The sequence below is a fragment of the Otolemur garnettii genome, unplaced genomic scaffold (genome assembly GCF_000181295.1).
Source record: "Otolemur garnettii isolate 467f Iridium unplaced genomic scaffold, OtoGar3 scaffold00046, whole genome shotgun sequence".
Lineage (NCBI taxonomy): Eukaryota > Metazoa > Chordata > Mammalia > Primates > Galagidae > Otolemur > Otolemur garnettii.
In genome coordinates, this window is record NW_003852441.1 from 6395479 (window position 1) to 6421019 (window position 25541).

General features: G+C 44.1%; 1 protein-coding gene across 2 annotated transcripts in view; it reads right to left on the reverse strand.

The window, feature by feature from the left end:
* Positions 1 to 25541, reverse strand: part of MYOCD (myocardin) — a 99829-nt gene that overhangs the window by 29736 nt on the left and 44552 nt on the right. For both annotated transcript variants that reach the window (XM_003791081.1, XM_012805977.1), the window contains exons 3-5: positions 18067 to 18122; positions 16598 to 16673; positions 11235 to 11396 (exon numbers count right to left, since the gene is read on the reverse strand). In XM_003791081.1, coding sequence (XP_003791129.1) covers positions 11235 to 11396; positions 16598 to 16673; positions 18067 to 18122 — 294 coding nt within the window. The remainder of the gene's footprint in view (positions 1 to 11234; positions 11397 to 16597; positions 16674 to 18066; positions 18123 to 25541) is intronic.

Consider the following 25541-nt stretch of genomic DNA (forward strand, 5'->3'; position numbering starts at 1 on the left):
CCTTCCCTTCCATAGTTGGCACCTGGGGCGGCAGGTCGAGGGACTAGAAATGTGCAGAAAAATCTCAAAGTGGCATATCTGGAATCAGGGTGTAGGTGAAAAGTCCTCTTTTCCCCAGGGCTGGGACGGCATCCTCAGTGAATTTTGTTCATTTCCAGCCTTCCCACTTTAAGAGGAGCAGAGAGAAGATGAAGTGTAATCAAGTGAGATACGGCAAAGAGGAGACACGGAAAACCAGGAGAAAGGATGTCCCTGTGTCCCTCGGGGCCCTCAGCATGGACAGTGGGTGGCAGTTAGACGGGGGAAGCAGCTATATGGGGTCACCCAAGAAGCCTCCTACAGGAAGGGGTGGTGGGTTGAAGGGATGTGGCTGTGACCTTCAGGGGTGTACCAGACTTCAGAAAGAGAGAGGGGGCATTTGATGATGCTGGGGAAAGTGAGTGAGAAAATCTGTCCTGGTGACTAGCAGGGGTGGAGTAGGGAGGGCAAGGCGGGGAGTCTCCCAGGGCGGAGGACTCTTTTAGGAGTCAACTTCTAGAGTCCACTTCATCAAGTGACACCGCCCATTGGAGGGGACTCCCTTGCTTAAGTCAATGCCGTAAGGAAGTTGTGAGTGCACTCAGCTGTGCACAGGATGGGTGCCTACACCTGAGCAGACACACAGGCCAGGCCCCGAAGCCCCACATACGACTCCTACCTGGTATCTAACAGGCACAGCGTGCTAGGTCAGAAAATGCTGATGGAGGCCTCCAGGACCATGCGGGCCTGACCAGGCCAAAAGACTCTGCTGCACCTGCCAATCACCACCTGCCATGGTGGCTTGGATTTGCGGCTGAGAAGGGCATGAAGTCCTGGATAGACAGGCACAGAGCTCAGCCCCAGCAGACACCTGTGATACCAGAGGAGCCCCTGGGAGCCAAGGGCAGCAACTCCCTTTTGACCACATCATATGTATGAGGTTTAATATAGGTGATAAGGGACTTGAGCTCTGGAGGCAGAGACAGGTGGGTTTGTATTTTTATTCTAGAATTGTGGTGATTGTTGGCAAGTTATCCAACATCTCCGAGCCTCAGTTTCCCCATCTATAAAATGGGAATAATAATTATAATAATGAATTATGGAACATGACATATGGAAAGTCCCTGATGTGTAAGTGGTCAATACTTGCCAAATGTTATTGTTACTGTTTTTGGTAGAAGCATCTGCTTGCCTCACAAAAATAGACCACCCAGGATGCAGTTTATCCCCATGGTCAGCTCTGCAAAGGTCAGCACAACTCAAGAGCCAGAAAAACTGGTTTGTTCTGGGAAGTTTGTTCTGGGAAAGCAAAGATAGACCTTTCCTGGGGTAGGAGGAGTGACCTAGAAAGGCCCACATGTTGCTCCGTCTCTTCCCTGGTTCAAGCCAGGTTCACAGGGAGAGGGACAAAGGTCACCTTATCTGACTGCCTCTGCAACAGCCACGTCTGTGTCTATCGTCTGTTGGCCTCATGTGGTGATCCTGGGCCTCTACTCTGATCTCCCACTGCAAGAGGCTGGCTGGGAGCTGCTGGAGAGCAGTGTGCTGGGTACTGTCCTGAAGACACGTCAGGCGGTGTGATGACAAGAACCTGCTTTGGGAAGCCCTGATGTCACCCTCTGGCTATGCTCACCGGGGTGGCTCTGGGCACCGGCCCTGTGGGGATCTTGGACTGGTGACTCTGAGATTTCCCTCTCCCTCTTGGAAGTGATTAGATGAATGAGTCAGTTGTACTTTTCTCTGCATAAACATTTAAAATTCCAAGATTAAGTGAGATAATTGAAGTCCAGTTACCTTTCCATCAGGACCCACACCAAGGGCAGGATACCGTGAAGTGGAATGTGAAGATGCCCCTCGTGGCCTGTCTATCCCCTTGTAAGCTGGCTATAGTGAGCAGCATGGCAACTATTTTGGTTCATGAACAGACCACCTCCTGATAGCCTCCTGGAAGAGACTGAAGCAAAATCTGGCTCCTAAGGGAGGAAGCCAGGCTTGTAAAAGTAGCCATCCTTTAAATGTGGCTCTCACTTCCAGATACTTGAAGAGTCTATAGGCTCATTGGATTGTCTAATCAAAGTCCAAATTCACTGCTCTTGGAGGGGATCAGATGTCTTTATACTTACACTAACATTATTATGCCTAAGTGATTATTTGTATATTATAAATGGTTTAAGCGAATGTTTGAACAAACAAGGATCCCTTTCCTCAGATCCCTAGCACTATAGATATTTGCCACGAGGCCCCAGCATGGTGTCTCATGCCTGTAATCCTAGCACTCTGGGAGGCCAAGCCTGGAAGATTGCTTGAACTCAGGAGTTCGAGACCAACCTGAGCAAGAGCAAGACCCCATCTCTACTAAAATTAGCTTAGCCTTGTGGTGGGTACCTATAGTCTCAGCTCCTCCAGAGGCTAAGGCAAGAGGATTGCTTGAACCCAGGAGTTAGGGCTGCTATGAGCTGGGCTGTTGCCACTGTACTCTAATCAGGCACAACAGAGTGAGATTATGTCTCAAAAAAAAAAAAAAAACCCTAAAAAAAAAAAACCAAACCATAACCAGAATTTGCCTTGAGTCTCGATATCCCTGATCGTAGGACCACACAAGTCAGGATAGCTGGTTATCCAGTGTAAATACTAATATTTTCCCTGCACCAGCTCTTGAGAGTCTCTAGGACAGAGTGCCATCAGGCATGAGTATAAAGATGCTTTATCCTGTCTCTCCTCCCCTCTTATGAGGCTTCCCTCAACCTCGCCCAGCACCTCAGGCTGCCCTTGAGGTTTCTAGGGGCCTCTGTCTGACTTGAGCCCACGTGGTCATGCCCTCCTCGCCTTTCAGTAATGCTTGAGGTGACTGCAAGAGGGGCCAAGCCTTTGCTGTGCCGAGAAAGGCAGACCCCAGTGCCTGTCTCTCCTGGCGCCCACCCTTCCCTCCCGGCCACTCCCACCGCCCATCACTGCCCGCACCGCATCCTCTTCTCCGGCCTCTTTCCCAGAAACAACCTCAGAAAAGTATTTGTCACATGTGCCTCGGCCTGTTTCTTTCCTGCAAGGATCATTTGATCGTTGGAAATTATGTCTCATTATGGAATGATAGTCTTTGTCCATGAGAAAGTTGTGCCAAAGCAAACTTTTTTTCTCTTTTATGCCAAAGCAAACAACTAACTCCATCACCTGGCTCGGGGCCACGGTTGTAGCCCATCTTTAAAACGTCCAGAGACTTTGGAGGCGTTTAGTGTCTCTGAAGAATGCCTAGGTTCCCAGTGAAGAGGAGGGTTTTGTTGTACAGTCTAAACATGGGGGACACTGGTGAGCAGAGATGAGTGTGGAATCTTACAGGTGTAAGAGACAGCTGGAAAAGGATGGTTTCTGGTGAATCTGAAATGATGAAAGGGTTCTGATGACAGAAGGAACCAATTTGTCTTGGACTCAGGGGTTATGTGTTCTGAGCCAAGGGCTAGGTTTTTAAAAGTAGTTTTCTAAAAAGTAGCTTGAAACCTGCCTTGGAGGGGAAGACTGGCCTAGTCTCATGAAAAGACAAGAATGCTTTTGGAGGGCGTGCTGTGTATCAGAGCCCAAAACCAGAGCCCTTCTACTGCTGGAAGAGTTGAGAAAGCCAGCCTGGGTTCTGCCTCACTCCAGACACAAGTCAGGTACCTGCGGCTCTTGGGGGCCACAGGATGTTCATATCAAATGAAGAAAATACTCTGATGACCCAGAGAGAGTTGACAAGTAGAGCAAGCCCACCAGAGGCTCAAAATGCAGGAATATTGAAGTAACAACAACCCCTCATACGCTGAACAAAGCTATGTCAAACTCCAGGATATAATCTCTGTTCTCATAAATCATCACCTCCATGTAACATCACGTTTGTGTATTCAGTGTTCAGCCTGATTGGTGGTTTTCTACAAATGGGAAACAGGCAGTCAGGTGCCTGCTCTGAGACACAGCCCCAAGAAACCCCACTCCCATTATTTCCCAGAGGATGCCATTATAGGGCGATGAGCCTGAACTTCCTCCAGCTGGAATCTGTTAAAACTCCACTTGCTTAGAAAAGAACTTGCAGGTTAGGGGTGAAATCAACAAGCAGCATCCTAAAGGAAAGGAGAAAAGACATGGTGCTGTCTTCAGCTGATGGCAAGAGAGCTGCTGTCTGAGGGGTTGGGGAAATCCCAGGGTGGGGAGTGGCTCCCTGTCAGGAATCTCCTTCTCCATGTTGGGAGAGGTTCTAGATTCTAGAGGTTCTGCAGGGTTCGGAGAATTGTTGGTCCTTAATGAGATTGGCTGGGGGAGACAATGACTAAGTAGCCCTTTCAGGGCTTGGCAGAAACAGAACACAGCTGCAGAGAGAGCTGGGAAATGTAAACACATCTGGAAAGGCACGTGGACAGCAAGGGGAAAATACACAGAAGCCGGGAGACTGATACACAGTGCAACTCCACCCCGAGTCACTGCCTCACCAAGGGAGGCGACAGGATCACAGGAGACAGGCAGAAGGGTGGGCTGGGTCATCTTTGCCACTAGAAAGGTTTCTGAAAGCATCCTCTCTTCAGCCTGGTCTCTGAGCAACTCCCACTGTCTTTACGGGTCATGTTGTGTGATCGCCTTGCCCATAAAACCTCTTACACACGTTTGAAAATTCACTACTAAAGAGATAGTCGAGTAGAGTAACAGGTGCCCAATCTTCCACGAGTGTATCCACTTCTGGATTACTTTTAGATTAGATTAACCCTGTCCTCTCTCTTTCTCCAGCTGTTTCTTTTGTTTATTTTTCACAGATTTCCTGCTTCTGTTTTCAAAACTACTGCATGAGGGCCTCATTTTTTGCCCTCTTCTCTTATGATATACCCTCATTCCACCCAACGACCCTTCTCCTCTGGGCGCTCGCTCCTGCATGTTTGTACCCTCCTTCTATTTTGACAGCACTTGTCACCCTCTCTGGTGACGTATAATTTACTTGATTATTATGTTTTGTTGATTGTCTGTATCGTTCCCACTAGAATGTTAGCTCAGTTGGATCAAAAATGTATCTCACAGATGCGTTCCAGGCATTTAGAATAGTGTCTGGTGCACTGGAGGAAGAAATAAATGAATGAAAGTAAGGACAATCTTATCGAGTCCCTCCGCTGAAATTATCATACATGGTGAGGCTTCCCAAGTCTATTGCTCTAAAGGAGACAACTCAAGCCTCTCTTCTAAACTCTAGCTCTGTAGAACTCCCTGCCTACTTAAACTCTGGCCTTGGAGTCCCTGTGGACTCCTCAAACTCAGCAGTTCAAGACCAGAATTCATCATCTTCCCTAAATCTGTTGTCCTGCTCAAATTCTGTATCTTGGCAAATGGCATTACCAGTATGACCCAGTGGCCCGAGAGAGAAGCCCAGGCATTGCCTTTGATGCTTTATTTTGTCTAAAGTGATATTTGCTATTGATTTATCATAGAATCCCACAACGTCAATCAGATCTTAGAATTTCTTTTTTCCATACCCACAGCTGTGATTTTTCTTCAGGCTCTCACCAACTGTCATCAAGCAAGTTTAACAACCCCTGGGAAGAGCTCTCTGACTGCATCCCACCTGTCCTGAGTCTGCTTCACGGGGAGGGCAGACAGATCTTTCTATGAGCAAAATCACAGACAGCCCTGGCTCCCACTGCAAACCTTGCCAATGGCTTTTCTGCTTTATTACTATTATTGTTATTGTAAATTATGTTTCCCTTTGTTGCAAAACTGGAGAAGTACTTACATTTATATCCTGAAGTCACAAGAGCTCTGAAGTTCGAACCTCTCTACTGCTTTTAAAATACAATTTGAGCTACTTTTCCCACCTCACTGCTTCCATTCTCTTTGCTCCTCTCCACCTTCCAGGATTCCCCTTGTGACTTTTATCTACATCTTTTTATGAGAATCACCACAAGGAAAGAAGTTTCTTGTCTTCCATGCCTGTCTGTTAAGGTGCAGACTCGTTGAGGGCAGAGTTTGAGACCTTATTTATTCATGTGTCTCCACGCCTAGCTCACTCTTTACATAAACTATTCAATTGACTTCACCTTGGAAAAAAGCCCCCATGAGATAGATGGCCATTATTATGGTGGGGAGTTTGCAGACGAGATGGTTGAGGCAGGGTAAGACTAAATGGTTTTTCTATGGCTGCACGGCCCTGAGGCCGAGAGTCCAAGCCCAGGGTTCCAAAGCTCCTGCTCTATCCCTTCAGGCAAAATGTCCTTCATGTTTATTGTCTTCTGTCGGGTTCTGTTGGCAATGCTCATGCTCAGTCCTTCTGGCGCCTCACCTAAACAGGTACATATTTTAAAAACACTCCCTCCCTTTTCCTCTGCACCTGCAGCCAGATTAATATTCCAGAACCTCAGTTCTCCTCGTGGAGATTTTCCTGCTCAACAGCCTTGACTAAAAACAAAATTGAATCTGAGAAAAGATACAAAACCCAACAACATCGATAAATCAAACCATGAACTGCTTCTTTGTAATAATCAATTAAATAAAAGTTCTAGTGTAATAAAGAGAGAGGAAAAATGGGGGAAAAACATAAATGTAGCAGTGAGAATGAAAGATGGAGTCCAGCTCCAGCTTCAAAGAAACTTAGAACTATTGTCAGCAGATACTACGTGTTACTTGAGGCTAACCGCTTTGAAATTCAGGGAGATAATGAGAGTTTTAGAAAAAGGTATGTTGTACAAATTAGGAGAAAACTTGAAAACACAAATAACTGAACAAAACTGAAGAAAAGTCATCAAAAAACTAGAACTAAGAAAGGTACTGGGCCCCTTTGACTCTAATTGTGATCATATTTAAATGTTTCCGGAAAATGGATAAATATGAAATATAACTTATTTTGTAAAGCATGTACAGCTTTGACAATTAAATCTAAGAAATATAAAATAATAACAACATAGGCCAATATCCTTTATGAATATTGTGACAAACAGCACTAGCTATTTACCAAGTTATCTTCCCTTCCATAATGGAGAGATACTGCTAGAAATGGCTATCCAGCCACAGGATGCCTTTCCCAGCCCTTGTCCTGTCCTCAGGATGGAATGTGAGTGGAAGGCACGTATTCATTTCCAGGTGGAACCTTTTAAATAGGTGCGCAAGCTTTCTCATTCTTTCTTTCCCCTTCACTGGATGTATTTGGAAGGTAATAAGGATTCAGGACAGAGGCTGGTAAACCAAATCCTGAGTTCCTGCTGCCTGTTTTTGTAAATAAAGTTTTATTGGAACACAGCTGTGCCCATGTGCTTACTTATTCCCCATGGCTCCTTTTGCGCTATAGCCTCATAGCTGTGTAGCAGTGGCACAGACGGCCTAAAGTGTTTACTGTCTGGTCCTTTTAAGAAGTGCCACCCTCACTCTAGGGGATGACAAAACAGCAAGGCTGAAGGAGCTGGCCCTGGAGGACTAGGCACGGAGGAGAACCTTTCCCGGACTGTTTATGAACAAGAGATAAACTTCTCTTGCTAAGTGGCTAAAGTTTTGTGGTTTGTTTTGCAACTTGTGTTATCCCAACTAATAATGAAATAGATGCAAAATCTCAAATAAAATACTAGCAATTTCTGAAAAAAAAAAAAAGAAATTACAGAAGTTTTCTTTCCAGAAATTCATGGAAGATTAGGAAAGGTAACAGTAGCACATTACTAGGTTAAATAAGAAAATCTATGTCATCACCTTTTCATACATTTTGGAAGCATTTTCAAAACTCAGAATCCATCTTGCAAACTCCTCTTAGTGGAATGGGAATAAGGAAATACCTCCTTAGAATATCTATTCTATACCAAAAGCTTATATCATATATAAAGGTAAATGACTAGAGAAATTCCCATTTGAGAAAGAAATGAGAATTTTGAGAAACAAAACAAACAAAAATATATGTTATCAAAATAATGTAACATTATAATATGAAACATAACGTTACACAATATAATACTGATTTTGAAGCACTGGCAAGGCACTAATAGCAATAGCATTCTGCTATGTAATATATACATAATTATTAAATTATATGTTAACATAATACAAATTAGATGTGCTTTACATATTTCACATATATAATTTGATATATAAGGTAAGCATTTGTATATGACAGATATTTTATGTAATAAATATATATTATTTGATTTGTATAAGATAGTATATTTTACTTTATAATATATAATTTATATAAATTTGATTTACAAATATAAATGCATGATATATTTATAAATAAAAATATAAAAATATGCGTAATTATATGTTATTTATATATGGCAATACTTTTAGAAATGATATTAATTATATAATATGTTAATGCCATAGTATTGCTTTTCAAATACCAGCCAGTGACCCAAGGCAGAAAAAAAAGGAAGGAGGAAACAAATTTACACATATATGACTGTGCACTGAGGCTACTAAAATGAACTCAGGAACCCCTGGAACTATTACAGATGTCTTCAAAGATACCCAGTTCGAAAATAAATCTGCAAAACCTACTGGTTTTCCAGTTCCCATATGATAGCAATAATCAATATGACTTTACTTAAAAAACAACAACAAACTATCTTTGTTTGAGAGACTTGAATGAGTGGAGAGATAAGACTATATTTTTACCTTGAAAAATTTGTGTATTTTAAACATGTAAATTTACCATAAACTAACTCATAAATTTGCTGCAATTCCAAACAAAATCCTAACAAGACTGAAAACTGATCCTAATTTTCATTTAAAATACACTTGCAAGAGTAGTCAAGAAACATTAGAAAAATGTTACATTACTGACCAATGTAAAGAAACTCGGAAAGACAGACACTAAGACAAATCACCAACTATATCATAAAATGGTGGGAAAACCAAAACTAGACCTGTCTCTTAAACCAAGTACTTAAATAATTTGAGCTACACTGAGGATTTAAATGTAAAAATAAAAGTATACAAATAGTAGAAGACAATCTAGGTGGATCAAGTCTATATTCTTGAGATAGAGAAGTTTTCAATAAAAACAAATTCAGAAACTACAAAGAAAAAGAGAAGGAGGTATTAAAAACTGCAATAGATAAGTTTTCACCCAATGGGCAGGTTGTGAAGGTCACAGCCACAACCCGGACTTTAACCTTAGAAAAGCAATTTATGTAACTTAATTGTATGTACTGTCATACTAACATGAAATAAAAAGAAATAAATGAGTAAGTAAATAAGTAAAATCTGCTATTGGTAAAATTCACTATATACAAAAATCAGAAGACAAAGGACAACCTGATGAAAGGCTGGGTGGTCCCTGTGATGGGGAGGGGGCAGGTTAGCATTTTTTTTCCCAGTATAAATAGTACATACAAAGCGGGGTGAGGACGACACACACTCCCCCAATCCAGTGAGAGGAAAAAAGATGAAAAACCATGACTGCCAGCGGTGTGTAGTCACAAGGGCAAATGCAATCTCACTATCAACCAACGAACGCACATTGAAAGGAGATGGTTGTCCTATCATATAAAATAAATCACAAATTACATGCTTGAAACAGAATGTTTTAAGAAATGATAAGAGATGCCTGATAGAGACTTATTTTTCTGTCTGAGATCTTATCAAAGACAGAGATAGTACACTCTTGAGTACTCTAAGCCAAGTTCAAAGGATATTTAGTGAGGAAGGGAGAGGGAAAAGAGAGAAAGCCACAGTGGAATGATCTGTAAATGGGCACCGAGAGATGGGAACGTTGCCCAGAATTGTTAGTTTCACATTTCTGGGTTCCGAAGGCAAAGTTTATGTGGTCTCTGAAAGGCTGACTGAGAGTGAGATTTTAGAATTTGAGTAAACTTGATGTTCATCTTCATAATAAACTTAGATTTAGATAAAATGCCTACTTTTGATGATGTATCGAAACATTTAAAAATATATTGATTACTAAACTCTATCAATAGTGCTGGGCCTAACTGGAAGAAAGTGAGTTTGCCTATGGGAATGTTACGCTCCCCTTTCTCCTTTTTACCATCGTTTTTCCAGATCCCACCCCAAACCCTCTATGAATAAATTCAGTACTCAGGGCTGTTTGGTTCACAGGTGTCAATTGTTCAAAGTCAGCGAATGATTCTATACCGTTTATGACAGAGGAATGTCACATCTCCTCCTTAAGTGTTTGTACTTTGACCTCAGGGAGCAGGTGAGAGTTGTCACTTCACTGCTGGGAACCTGTGATCTGGTCAGGGTGGGTTTGTCATCCTCTTCTCAGTGAGGTGCAGTGAGTCGGGCAACCGAGCCAGGAGTCCAGGTCCTCTGGATTAGGGTCAGTGCTGTTCCAGATGTACTGGTCCAGCCCTTTTTAAAAGTGGAAGGCTAGGCTGGGAGCGGTGGCTCACGCCTGTAAGCCCAGCACTCTGGGAGGCTGAGGCGGGAGGATCACTTGAATCTGGGAGGCTTTTTTTGTTCATTTTAGAGACAGAGTCTCACTCTGTCACCCTGGGTAGAGTGCTGTGGGGTCATAGCTCACAGTAAGCTCAAATACTTGGGCTTCAGAACTCCTTTTGCCTCAGCCTCTGAGTAGCTGGGATTATCGGAACCCCCCACAATGACTGGTTAGCTTTTCTATTTTTGGTAGAGATGGGTTCTTGCTCTTGCTCAGGCTGATCTTGAACTCCTGAGCTCAAGCACTTCACCCACCTCAGCCTCCCAGAGTGTTGAGCTTGGAAATTTGAGGACCACCTGAGCAAGAGTCCGACCTGATGCTGTAAAAAATATAAAAATTAGCCAGGTGTTGTGGCAGGCACCTGTCATCCTAGCTACTCGGGAGATTGAGGCAGGAGGATGCCCTCAACCCAGGAAGTTAAGGTTTGCTGTGAGCTCGGCTAATGCCACGGCACTCTACCCAGAGCAAGACACTGTATAGGAGGAGGAGGAGGGAGGAGGAAGAGTAGGAGGTCAAGAGTGCTGTGGCCATGGGTCGTGACTCATAAGTGATGGAATCTCAGAGGGGAGTTGTTCTGAGGATTATGCCTGGTCAGGTTCTCAACCTGCCAGAGCTACAGGAGCAAAACTGGCCCATGTCAAGTTGACCCTATAGTGTAGGTGGACAGGAGCTAGAGGAACCCCCAGGCCCTCTGCTTACGAGAAAAGTACCGGGACCACAGCTCTGGCATGACTCTCGTCCAGTGAGAAGCCCTCACCTGCAAAGTCCCTGTGTGTCAGAGCGCAGGCTGCCCTGGGTCTCACAGCACCAGGGGCGTGCTGTTTGCTCTCACTACCTTTTATGGCCTCTTTCACAGCAGAATCCACAGGGAGAATGTTCTTCTCCACCAACTCCAGGGGCCCCGGTCGCAGAGCAATTTTTTCATTGAGATCATCGGCGAGGCGGGCTCTTTTCAGCTTCATCTGCGCAGTTGGAATGGACCTCTCTGCAGTGGAGGCTAAGGGGTTGAAGTGAAAAGGATCAGTTCTAGAATCTGATGTGGGTTTTTTTTTTTTTTTCTTTTTGGCTTGTGGTTACAAACATTGTGTCACATTGTGCTCCACCATCCTAATAATTTTTCAATGCAATCGTCATCACTTCACAAGGATTAGTACCAAAGACTAGACACTTCCAAATAAAGGCAAATAGAGGAGAACACAGAAAAGTTAGAGAAATTTGCCTTGAGAGGATTTGTGAAAAAATGTGCAATTTGGCGGTTTTGGAAGGGAGCAGTCCGTGGGCCCCGAATTGCTTGCCTGACCCTAGCTGAGGCCCTGGATGTACATTCATCTGGTGTGGGGACAGGCGCAGGCTGAGCCCACAGTAAACCTGATCTGTTCTCGTAATGAGTAGCTGCATAACATGTTGAAGAATTTTAGAATAGTCAATGCCGTGATACTGAGTCAAATACCCAGGTCAGCTGTAAGGAAAAAATATTCCTTTGAAACAGTTATTTAATTAAAGAATGGATTTTTTAAAAATAGAATTGTCTTCTTATTTGAGGGTTGGAAAAGCTCATGTGCCCAGCCCTAAATCTATGCCAGTATAGCTGAAACCAAACTTTCTCTTTACCTTGGGCTCTGCCCTATTTCTATGGAAGGACTTAGAGGAGATTCAAGCCAAATAATCCTAAATTAAGTGTCTACAAGAGTTTGAAGCTTCACATTCAAATGTATAAGCGCCTCATGTAGAGTCAACTTTTTAAATTTTGAGACAGAGTCTCACTCTGTCACCCTGGGTAGAGTGCTGGCAGCACAGCTCACAGCAACCAAACTCTTGGGCTTATGTGATCCTCCTGCCTCAGACTCCCGAGTAGCTGGGACTACAGGCACCTGCTACAGTGCCTAGATAGTTTTTCTATTTTTAGTAAAGACAGGGTCTCATTCTTGCAAAGGCTGGTCTCAAACTCCTGAGCTCAAGGGATCCCCTGCTTCAGTCTCCCAGAGTGCCAAGATTACAGGTGTGAGCTGCCACACCTGGCAGAGAGTTAACAATTTTTAATACTTGAGTATCTTTTTTAGTATTTTATATTTATTGTTTGGTCTCTGTTTTTTCTTCCAAGAATCTGACTGTAATTATAGTCTGTGTTAATGTATATATTTCTTTCTTCCCAGAATTGAACTGCAAATACAGTTTTGTCAGCTGCTGTTTTCGCAAAGTGTTCTCTGATAAGCCTTCTCTCATTAAATCATTATTCTGTGACAGCTGTGTTTTCAGTAGCTGGTATACAGTGATGTGGCTGGTGCACAGGTCTTCAGCCAGCCCCCTCTTGTTGACACTTGACTGACAGGTTTCTCATCCGTGTTACTCTACCATCATCAACTTCCTAACCCAGACCTTGTGTCTGGCATTGATCTAGAATTTCCCATGCAGAAGAGGTCTAGGGATGGCTCATCAGTTGCAACAGAGGCTGAGGCTGGACTCTGTGCCTCAGGGTTCTCCGATCCATCCTGCACGCCGAGTCAGGATTCATCACCAGAACATCCTTTTTCTTTTTGTACCTCCCCATGAGACACCCTCCATCATCTAAATCTCACAGTTCAGTATTTCAGGAGTATACTACAAACCGAATCTACCTTCCATCTTGGCCAGTGGTGCTCCAACCCGGATCCAGAGAGCCCGGTCTGTCCTCCCTGCCCCCCACATCACGCTGAGTTCTTCTTTGCCCCTTTGGTTATTACTTCATTTCCCCACCATGAACTGCATCCCCACCCCCACTAACATCCTGCTTCTGGGTCCCAGCATAAAGCCTTCTGATTTCCTCCTGTTCTTACGGATCCCTTTTGCTCTGTCTCCAGCAGCTACAAGCACTAGGCCTTCACCTTGTTGCTTCTGAAATTAGATAATGAATTTCTTAAGGTAGGCATTGAAAGGCCTTTTATAGAATTAATAAAAGGTCATAAGGTGGGTGCTATGATTAAAGGCTTGAAGTCCATAAAGTTATAAGTATGGACGTGTATATATCCATATATATACACATACACATATACACACACTTACATACGCCACAGAGTGGCATTATTCCCTGACTTGCTTTTCTGTAATTGCTTGGGAGCTACAGAGCTGATGCTCATAACAATTCCTTTCTTTCTTTCTTTCAGTCTCTCTATTTCACCCTTAGTAGAGTGCTGTGGCATCACAACTCACAGCAACCCCAAATTCTTGAGCTTAAGGGATTCTCTTGCCTCAGCCTCCCAAGAAGCTGGGACTACAGGTGTTTCCACAACATCTGGCTATTTTTTGGTTGTAGTTGTCATTGTTGTTTGGCAGCCTGGGCTGGGTTTGAACCCACCACCTTCCATGTATGTAGCTGGTTCTCTAGCCACTGAGCTCCAGCTGCCGAGCCCAATTCTTAACTTTCTTCACTGCTACCATGATAACATCACCTTTGTAAAACCTAAAGCTGGTCTTTGAGATATTTTCCAGGCCCTGCATTCCAGTGGACCAAATGACCAAACCAGACCAGTGACCCATACCAAGGATGTAACTTAACTGGTCTTGTGACCCGGGAATTGACTCTATGCAAGAAAATAATTTCTGCTTCCCGACCCTATGAGTTCATCCCTAGCCAATCAGCAGACTTGATTGTCTAGTCCTTTGCCCACTAAACTATTTTTAAAAACCCTGACCCCCAAATTCTCGGGGAGACAGATTTGAGAAATTCCTTTCATTTTCTTGCAAAGCACCCCGTGATATTAAACTCTTTCTGTGCTGTAACCTCTACTATTTTAGTGTATTAGTTTCCAATTTTTTTCCTCTTCTTTGCAGTTTTGGCCAGGGCCAGGCTTGAACCTGCCACCCCTGGTATATGGGGCTGGCGCCCTACTCCTTGAGCCACAGGCACCACCCTATTGGTTTCCATTTGAGCAGTGGCAATGAACCAGGTTGTGTGGCAACAGGGTTATTTTGTATCTAGCAGAGCTTTGGTGCTCCAGGGGGCTAATTTTCAATTTCTTTGGGGGAGAAGCGGGGATCCCATGAAGGCCACCAGAGACATGCAGCTGAGCCAGGGGCTACTGACATTCACATCTTGGTATTTTAATTCAAGACTATAATGATATAAGTAATATCATTTCTTATGCTTTTTGGATTACAGCATCACTATGTACTCATTGTTTTAAATGTGAAAAATGCTAAAACAGTATGCTGAAACAAACAGGAAAGCGTCGGGGACCCCCCATTTAGAGCTTGGGTTTCTGTTCTAGTATCGTATGTGTATTGTTGGGTCTCTGTTTGTGCCTCCAGAATCTGACTGTCACTATGGTATATGTTTATGGATATATTCTTTTCTTCCCAGAATTGAGCTGTAAATATAGTTTTGTTTACTGCTCTTTTCACTAAATGCTATCTTGTAAGCCTTTTCTCCTTAGATCGTTATTCTCTGAGAGCTCTGTTGGTAGGAACTCTGTGGTAACAAATCACAGGGGTGATCGGAATTTTACTCAGCCAACCCCCTCTTGTTGGGCAGGTTACCATTTTCAACATTTCACCACCTAAAGTAATTTCCACAATAAACATCATTGTATGTCCAACTATTTTCTTCAAATAAAATACTAGAAGTTATATGACCAGGCTAAAGGGTAGGCATGTTTCTAAGGAGTCTGATATGTTTGCCAAACTGCCCTCCAGGGGTGCCGACCCAGCTGCACTCCTACCAGCAGCACAGAAGAACGCCCTTGCCACACACGGGATTTGTTTTTATTTGCTAACTTCATCACTGAAAAGTCTGTATCTCATTTGAAATGGCATTTCTCAGATTATTTGTGCAGCTGTGATTTTGTGCTGACACAGCAGTGGCTTAAAGGCTCTAAAACACCATTGCAGAGAGAAGGTGAGAATTTTGCCACCTCCCCTTGAGAGCCTTTATTCCTGTTCCTGAGACACTGAGCAATCCCCCGCTGTCTTCTGCGGGCCCAAGCCTCCCATCCCACACAGCACTTTCCTTGAGATCTACATTGGCCTCTTTCTCTCTCTTCCCTACCCTGAAAACAGTTCTCTGTCTGATAACATCTCACCTGCTCCTGGGTTGGAAAAGGGTCAGCCTTCAAAAGCCAGAATAAAATCAGAATGATGCTGGTCCAAGAACCAAGATTTGAAATTTTCCGTGATATCTCAGGGCATTGCACTCTATGCAGAGCTAGTGTACAGTCTTGCAAGGAAAGCCAGAAAGCCACATTGCAGGGGAGAAGCACCGGGCCTCAGACACGCTCCTCCCTATCACTGCACACCCCTGGGTCTTTCTCCACCTGACTCAGCCTGCACTTTCCAGCTCATTTCCTCGCTCCACATTCTGATTCTCTGATCCTCTCCAGTGCACCCCAGCACCGTGCATTTGCTCTCTTTCCCTCTGGATTGTAAGTGTGATTCTCATGTCCTTTGTTATCCAGTGAGAATCTGATGAGGGCAGAGCCCTGTGCCTAATTTTTCCCTGTACCCACATGGTCTGGCAGAAAAGGCAACTCCTAGCAGATGTGTGGAGCCAACTCCAAACAGTGTGTTCATGAATAAAGACCCCAAACTGTCAAATTAGGGGTCGGACTTCTTTGATGGTTGATACCAATGGATGTGGGGGAGGGGCTTCATCCCAGGAGAAGCAACTCATGAGCAGGAATGGGAGCCCCACCTTCTCATCCACACACTCGAATATGGGGCCACTTGGGGGTCGGCCTCATCTCACAGCCTCCAGCAAAGAGGCAGCATCCTAGCGTGAAACTGAGCCTTCGTTGCTCAGCGCCAGTGTCCTCAGATTTCCTCCCGTGCAGACCAGAGCACAAAGGCATTAGCAACGCACAGTCAGACGGTTCCCCTAGTGGGTGTGCATGCAGCTAAGACCGCTGATCCCATTGAAAGGGGAGCGATGATTCACACTAATAATAACTGGCAACACGTGCTGGGCATTTCCTATGTGCTCTGAGAGGTTACATGATTGTCCCAGGCCTTAGACTTAGGAGAGGGCACAGCTGAGAAGGAAAACCAGTCTCCAGCCCTCTTACGCATCACATGACTTTCCAAGTTGATTGTCTATGCTTAGAGGACTGCTTGAAACCACCATTAATTTGAGAAGGCTTAGCAGCCGTTCAGAGAGTGAGCACTGGACAAATGGCACCCCGTTCGCCAGGTGTCTCCTGGTGATGGTGTGATGATTTTGTGCAGACTTACCTTGGAGTATGTGCATATTAACCAAGTCCGCACGGTCAGACCTGTTTCGGACTCTGTGCTTCAGGGAATTTTCAGTCTGTAAAACCCAAACAAAGAATCACCTAGTTTTACCTTTTTAGAAAAGCACAATTTCTCTCAAAAGGGAAAGAATTTTTTTTTTAAATGACAAATGGGACAAGTGACTACCCTCTGGTCTTCACATTTTGATAAGAAATATTGAGAAAGGCTCTTCCTATAATTTTCATGTGGGAAAATAAGATGAGAAGGTAAAAATTTGGGGTACACATCAAGGCTACAAACTTGAAGGGCTTCCAGGGCCAGGCAGAAAGGCACACCTTAGTAAGATACATTGATGTGACAGTGATACTAGGCAGCTTGTATTACAACCCATCCTAGTTCACTGCCCCTTAAAATGGTCACAAAATTAACCAAGGTCAGATGAAACACCGCCTAAACCTGTCCACTCTAACATGGCAACATCTGCTTCTTTCCAGTTATTTGCCTGATTCCTCTTTTTAGACACGTGAAAATGTAAATCAGCCTGCAGATTCAGACCCATTAGGAGCTGGAAGGCCATTCAGAGATGGATCATTTGCAGTCTCATCGTCTTCCTCATGGGGGAGCTGTGGGAGGGTCAAGACAGGACCTCAGCTTTACAGCGTCTGGCTCTGGGTTTCCGTCTCACTATAATGGATCTCTTATTGAGCCTTTGAGAGGGATCTGGGATCACTCCAGTTCTCAAGGTCTGCTGCTGTTCTTTGTTGATTTCCAGGTAGCAGGAATCACACCCCCTCCTGCCCTCCTTAGAAAAGCTATAGATCCCTGTTCTTCCTCTCTGCCCTCAGACATGTGGCAAGGCTAGAACTCTCAGGCAAAGAAATCCCAGCAGACAGATGTCCTCTCTGCCTTCTTTTCTCACTCACAGTGCTCATGTTTGCTAAACAGTACTTCTATTATTGATAAATTCAGGTTGCAGGGATTTGGCATGAAGGTGCAGAGTAAATGCAAAATCCCCCCCCTCAAATATTAAAAAAAAACAACCCAGAGGGAATTAAGCATAATTCCGTTTGCCATTAACTAGCTGTAAATAAGTTCTCTATCCACAAACCCTGCCTGCCAATGAATTGGATTTAAACAAATCCGATTGCTACTAAGAAAGGATTGTAATAAAACACAAGGCAGCTTGCAGGCCACCTTAACTTCCCTTCTTAAGGTCTTTTTGACCTCTAGTTGCTGTGATTTCCCCCAACATCAGAAAGATTTGGGACAACTTTTTAAAAGTTAAGAAAATAGCAGTTTTAAAGACGGTAGATCTTGCCTCTACAGGTTTTGGTTAACAGGAGTAAGATTCCCTATTATGTGGGGGTAGGGTACCGGCACACTGATCGAGTTTGCTGCAGAAATTTTACATGCTCAGCCAAAGTTTAGCACTCAGGCTGTATGTTGGAAAGGTAGTTTGAAAAAATTACCTTGTCACTCTCCAAACTTTTTCTTTGCTCATGGAATTCAGGTGGACTTTTCAGTGCTGAAACAGAAAGACAAAGACATGAGCAGAGGCTGGGTTAGGGGTGTCGCTCCGAGTTGCAGGGTGTGCTGGGTGCTTGTGGAGCTAGGCACAGTATGGAGGTGATCGCCTTATCAGGCCACAAGCAATCAAAGAGGACAGGCCTGGAGGACACCAGTGGCCCAGAAGCCAGAGGAGACAGAGGAAGGTAGAACTGAGGCTTCAGAGGGAGCAGCAGAGGCAGAATTTGCAACAGGAAGAAAGTGGTGGAGGCAGGGCATTCCGAGTTCCTGAGGAAGCAGAGGGCACAGGAGGAACACTTCTGTTTGGGGGCAATGATAGACTGGGGCAGCTAACACCTCTTTGACTTTGCTCTGCTCTTGAGTGCCCACAGCTGGGTGGATGGTTGTGATCTGTGTATGGGGGTGGGGTGGAGCCATGGCTTATTGCAGGAAGGGACCATACTTTGGATAGAGTACGTGGCCGGTAGGTCAGGAACATGCAACCAAAGGTGTTGAGTGAGAAGCACATAATCAGACTTTGAGGGCTGGAAGGAGCCTTGGAGACAGGGAAGTCATCTAACTCCAACCTTGAACAGAATGGGGAAACTGAGGTCCACAGAAGTGGATTGACTTGCCCAGGGTCTCATAGAGCAGCAGTTGACCCACAGGAACGATATTAAAGGGCTACGACATTGGGAAAGTTAAGAACCACTGTGTTAGAGTAATATTAGAACTCTGGATCATGTGATTTATTAACTTGTCTAGACTTACAAGTCATAGGGGAAAAAAGAATAATGCAATTCTATAATCACTGATTCACCTCATCACTTATTATGAAAAGTGATTATGTGTGGTTCCTGATCGAAATTGTTCCAGAGGACCAAGAAAATTAGTGAAACAGTGGTGAGTGGAGGTGGCATTTGGTCCAAGGCAGTGAAACTGTGATGAGTGGAGGTGGCATTTGGTCCAAGGTGGCATTCGATCCCCATTGCTCTGGGCTGCTATGTGTAACATATGACTGACCCCGGCCTGTGTCTCCTGGCTGTTCACTTGCAAGGTATTAGGGCTGTCAGAGGACCCCTACTCCTAGCTCTAAACAGGTTAATAAATCACATGGTCCAGAGTTCTAAGATTACTCTAACACAGTGGTTCTCAACCTTCCCAATGCCGTGGTACTTTAATACAGTGTCTGTGGGTCAACTGCTGCTCTAACAGAAGCCTACCTTAAGTTGCAGGCAATAAAATATTCTTCCAAATCTTGGCCAGCACAAAAATTAGGTTTCTAGCCAGATCAGGATGTGTGTGTGTATCCATGCACACCCACATGTGTGTGCCTGATTCAGCCCTTAACACCATGCTAATTCTAAACACTGTTTCCAGTGAGGCTTGCTGGATGTCAAGCAGACATGGCTGTGGTCTCGGTGGCTACCAGAGTGCATGGGGGTGGTTGACCATATTATCCTCTACTCGGGATACCGCTTGGGATGTTAGTAAGACATGCTCGCTCTGTCTCCCTGCCTCACACAACATTAGCAATGCTGGCCAAAGGAACACGCAAAGTATTGCCAGATGGCTGCCTTGTCCCAAATATAACTGACAGGTACCCTTCTCCTTGTTTGGACCAGAGAGCAAGAGGTTCCCTTCTTACAGGAAGAAGTGTGCTTGTCATTTCCCACTGATCTGGATACAGATTTTCCAATTTCTCTTTGACTGCCGCTTTCCACTCTTAAAATGTGATTCTCTGCGAAACCAGTCATTGTTGATGGTCCCTTCTCCCCCATCCCCTTTCTCTCTACTCAGTGATTTTCAGAAATAAGCACATACCTCTGCTGTGTTGCTCATGCATTTTCTTTGATTTGGGTCTGGCCACCAACCCTAATGAGGAGGGCCGCCTTTCCCTATATTTGATCACAGGTGGAATTAATGTTGACAGCGTTCTGAAAGGCAGCTCCTATTTCCCCCAGGCAACCAGATTCTGCAAAGAGCGCGTGAAGTCTAGTGGGCTCTTCTGAATATGTACGATCTGTGTGCACCCCGTCCTATTCCCTGGCAATCATTCAGTTAGGTGTTATATATTGGAGTAGCTTAACTACTTACATAATCCAGGAAAGGAATTGATTTTGGTGTGGCCCTATTAAGTGGTTAAGAATAATATCCTTTTCCTTAAGAAGCTCCCCAAAGAAAGCAGTATGAATATGTCTTGAGCTATCTCTTACATTCCAAACACAATTGTTTTTAATTGGGCTTGGGATTTCGGGGGCGTTAATCTGGTTCTCTTATCCCTGAGGTGCAGCCCTTATTACTCAAGCTTATTAATTGTTCTAAGGAACTCTGCAGTTCCTGTATCTTAGCTTTGTAGAACTACAGTTCATCACTTTTTGGTGTTAATGACTCCCCTGAGAAATGATTCACACAGTTTGGTTCTCAGATGCCAGGAGCACAGAGGTCTTCTGGAACCTTCTAACACAGGGTGGGAGAAACTATTCCCATCTAGCAAGGACTTGTGAAGAAAATCAAAGTAGTCCACAAGCTGCATTTTACCTCACGCCTTTCTCCTCAGGGCTTAGGGGTGTTACGTGGGGCACTGGCTTGAGATCACCACCATGGAAAACTACCCTCCATGGCCCCGGGGTTGAAGCTTGCCTGTTCTGTGACTCCAGAGATTGTGGGTTTGAGCCACCTCCCCTGAGAACCCCCAAACCACGATGTGCTTCATTCCCTGGTGGACATCTTGGAAAATACACAAAGGACCACATTGCTCCCAGCCAGCCCTGGGAGTATCTAATGACAACATTTTGTATTTAAAGGACATTGACATTTAAGATTTAAAAAGGAATTTGGATTCTAAATTAAAAAAAAACAAAAAACAAAAACAAGTCCATGCGATTCCAAATGAAAATACTATTGCAAATTCAGTCAGCCACACAGCTAACTTGTTCCCCCTGGAGGAAAATTAATCTCTCCTCACAAGGGAATTCTTCTCGCCTCCCAGTTTTGTTGAGGGCTATTCCTATTTCTGTCCCCAGGGCGCTGGCTAATTTGGGTCAGCTGTGTGTAGAAACATTTGCTTACTTAGGGTTTAGGAGAAGATCCTGAGATAAGAGCAGGCCTCCTGCGGACCCTGCTTTCCATTCTAACCTCATGCCTCCAACAGGATGCCAAGACAAAGGCGAAAATAGCCCACAAGGCCACTAACCTCAGTGAGGGCAGAGGTCCAGCCCCTCAGCACAGGGTAGGGTGCTTTGGTGTAGGGCTCTGGCCAGTGCAGGGCTGTGGGCTGTGCAAGGCCTGAGTCCTCTCAAGGGGACCCCTCACTACCAGGCTTGTAGAGAACCCAGTTCGATTGCTATTGAGAGGACCAAGAGATGGAATCAAAGTCCAGTGTCTCTCAAAGTATGGACCCTGGACCAGCATCCTCAATTGAGGACTCTTCAGAAATCCCAATTGTGGGCCCCAACCCAGACCTACAGAATGGGGAGCTCTCTGTGGGTAGGTAGGACTCAGGGTTCTGTATTTCAACAAAGTCTTCTAGATAATTCTAATCTGCAAGTTTGAGAACCACTTTAGTGGAGTTTCATGAGGCTGGTGGGCCCTCATCTGGGCTTCTTTGCAATGTAGGAGTTCAAAAGGGCCTATATTGCCATGATTGATTTTTAGTATATCAAAAACCTGAAGAGAAAGGGTATGTCTGCCGTAAGACTGTGGGGGCTAATGAAACCACCACTTTTCTGGCTACCACCTGGCATCATAGCAACTTGGTTTAGTTATAACTGTTCTTAGCAAAAAGCAATGGCTGCTAAATTTATACACCAGTGATTACTTTTTAAAAATTGTGCCATTAATTAGTTATATACTAAAAAACAATTAATTAGGCATTATAAAATTAGTTCATTATTAAAAAGATACATGGATTAATAATTAATGTAGGTAGGATTCTTTGGGGGAGCAAAAAAACTACTTCAAGCACAAGACTTATAGCAGTGATGGCTATAAGGGAAGAAGCCCTGGGTAATTAAAAATTTGAGAACTATTTGGGCTGTGTTCTTTCTCTACCATCTGTGTTTCATATAAATCTGAACAAGTCTGATAGTCTTCTGGTGGTCTCAGTTTCCTACTTATCAAAGGGACCCTGTCAAGCTTGTCCTCTCTTTGGCTGGACTTTGGAGACAAATTGGATTGTGAGTGCCTTGTTCTGAGCAAACAGGACACCTGCTACAAATCGTGATGATGACTTGGATATCATATTTTCTCCTTAGGTTGGTGATATATTGCTTATCAGTACCCTAAGGATAGTCCTAGGGGTCTGAAAACAGTGCATTTCCCCACATAGCCTTGTAATATTTAAGGCCTGGTTTGCATACTCGAAGAATTTGATGCTACATATCTGAGGCCTTTAGAATTTCTCAGAAGACGGGTACAGGGACAAAGTATGCCTGTGATTATTGCTTTTCTAGATTCTAAGGACCAGAAGATCAAAACAGGGACTAGAAGATCAAAAGAGAGATGGGGGAAAGAAGGAAGGTAGAATGGTTGACCCGACATCCAAGACACCTTTTCCTATCTCTGAATTTGAGATGTTAGAAAGAAGGGAAGAGGCAGATGGATTAATCCCCTTGTGCCGTGTGCTGCTCAGACAGCCGACAGTGTGTGGCAGGTGCTGTGGGGGAAAAGCCAAGTCAAATGAATGCACTGAGGAAAGGAAGAGAGACTTTGTCCAGTTAACTTCTCAGAACTATCGTGAAGCTGCATGTGGTGTGGGTGCAGGAACTGCCCCGCTCATTCTTCTTGCTATTCACAAGTAGGATAACAGAGTTCAGGGATTTACCAAGACTTTGCAGAAAATATGTGGCTGCTGTAGCTTGGATTAGTCTGCAAAAAAAATAAAGGCAGCACTATTCATAGACAGCTCATTGTTTCTTTAAAATCATTTACATCGATTAAATCATGGACCCAGACTGCCCAGGCATTTCGTTCTGGCCAGGGGTGGCTTTCTCTGAGACCTTGTGGACAGGCAGCAGCCTCTCTGGGGCCTCTAAAATCCATTTTAGTTCTCTGGTCCCATCCACTGTGACTTAAACATTCTCCCCTTTCTCCCCTGGGTTCAACCCCACAGACTCTCTTTGTGGCAGAGGGAGAGGGAGAGAAAAAGAAGTCTTTCCTACAGTTTCCTTGAATACATGCTCTTATGCAGTGACATGAAGTTGTCTAAAATTAATGGGGACAAATAAGGGGAGTGATGTGGGGACTCTGCTAGGCTGTAAGCAGTTTAAGACAGAAGTCATGCCAGACTCTTCTGGGAGGCTGAGGCGGGTAGATTTTTTGAGCTCAGAAGTTCGAGACTGGCCTGAACAAGAGTAAGACCCTCATCTCTAAAACTAGCCAGGCATTGTGATGGGCACCTGTAGTCCCAGCTACTCTGGAGGCTGAGGCAAGAGAATCACTTGAGCCCAAGAGTTTGAGGTTGCTGTGAGCTATGCCACCATGGCACTCTACTAAGGGTGACAAAGTGAAACTCTGTCTCAAAAAAAAAAAAAAAAAAAAGATTTCATGACTATTTTGAAAGTGTAAACTTCACAGCAGATGCTGTAACTTTTCCTGGCCAGAGAATCGTTTTCCAACTGTTTAAAGTTCTTCTAGGGGTTCTGTGCTGGCCTCAGAACCTTGCCCTTTTTGCATCAAGAGATGATGCCTTGAAAAAAAAAAAGAGATGATGGCTTTAAGTTCATTCAAAGCACTGGAAGAGAGAAAATTCTAAATTCAGGGCACGCAAATAAGAATCAAAAAATGCATAAGAGGAGCAATTAAGGAGTATGATAAAAAGGAATTTGTTGCTTGTTGCTCTGGGCTGTTTCCTACTTAGTGGCAACCTCAGAACCTGTAGGCTGCATGCCCCAGAAAAGAAAAGGAAAAAAATTTCAACCCAGTTGGGCCAGTTTCACTAGTCAACTAAAGATGACATGTGATTCAGCTCGTTGGAGTCAGTAGGGGACTCTTCTAGTTTAACCATCAATGTGGGGGGCATCTGAAGTCATATCTGCTGTAGAGCTCAGTCAGTGGGGTTTTTCATTCAGTTTTGGTCATTGTGGTGAACAGAGTATGATGTAGCTATTTTATTAAAACCCAAAGCCATTCAGTTAAAATCACTGGTTTAACCTTGGAATTTTCACACATACTTTTCTTTTTTAATTCCTCAAATTCCAGCTGAATTTTTTTTTGGTCAGAAAATGCTTTATGATAACAATGTAAATACGTTTTTTTTAAGGTCAAGTGGTTCCTTTTGAACATTTCCGAAAAGTGGCCCACACGGGGGTCAGGAGACACAGCGTCCGCTCCTCCGTAGAGGAGGAGGACTATGTTTTTCCAATGGAAAAGACTGAACTTAATGAAAAACTCAAGACTGAGTCTGCCGAAGGATGGCAGATGTTTCTGTTGACCAGTTAAAAATAGCACTGGTACCTGATAATAATCTAAGGATGATTAAAGATTTGCTTGGCCATCAGCCCTGAATTCAGGCAATTTATGACAAGTTTTAAACTTGAGGGGAGGATTGCAACAATTTCAAATGCTATGGATAGAATGAGATTTTATCTTGCATACATGTACATTCTTATAAGTCAAAACTACAGAAAATGGGACCACATTAGATCTGGCTTTGAGACATGGGAAACATCTCTTAGACTTCCTCAACCTGAGTTTCATGAACATTAAAGATAAATGGGGCTTGGGCTAGGTCAGGGGTTTTCCAGCTCTATTCTGAAGAGAACCAGCAACAAGCACTCTAGAGAAAATTCTCAACAGGCTTCTGGAAGGGACAAGGAGAGAACAATAAATGGGACAGAGGCCTCTGCTATTGTATCAGCCAGTGCACGTGTGCAGGTGTGTGTGTGTGTGTATAGTATATAATACAAGATTTCTTTAACAATTAAAAATATTTAAGAATCATAGAATTAGGTGATCGCTGAGAACTATTAGCTTTTCTTCCTTTTTCTCTTCTTTCCTTCTGTTTCGAAAAAAATCTAACAATAGAATGAAGGAGTAAAAACATCCTCGTGTGGGATGCAATGAGTTTTACACTGAATTATAGTTCTCTGTGTTTCTTGTCACCATTTCCCCTAAAATCTTGAACCTTGCTGAAGGGCTACCTTGCACAGTACCCTGGCACAGTACCCTGAATTACAATAAAATTGGCTGAATCAGACTGAACTGAAAAGACCCTGAGACTCTCGACTTTTCTTTGCGTCTCCTGAATGTTTGCGTTTGCATATGTCCTCTTAGGTGCCTAAGAAAAACACTGCTGGGCTCGGCGCCTGTGGCTCAAGCGGCTAGGGCGCCAGCCACATACACCTAAGGTGGCAGGTTCGAATCCCCAGCCCGGGCCCGCCAAACAACGGTGATGGCTGCAGCCAAGGAATGGCCAGGCGTTGTGGCGGGAGCCTGT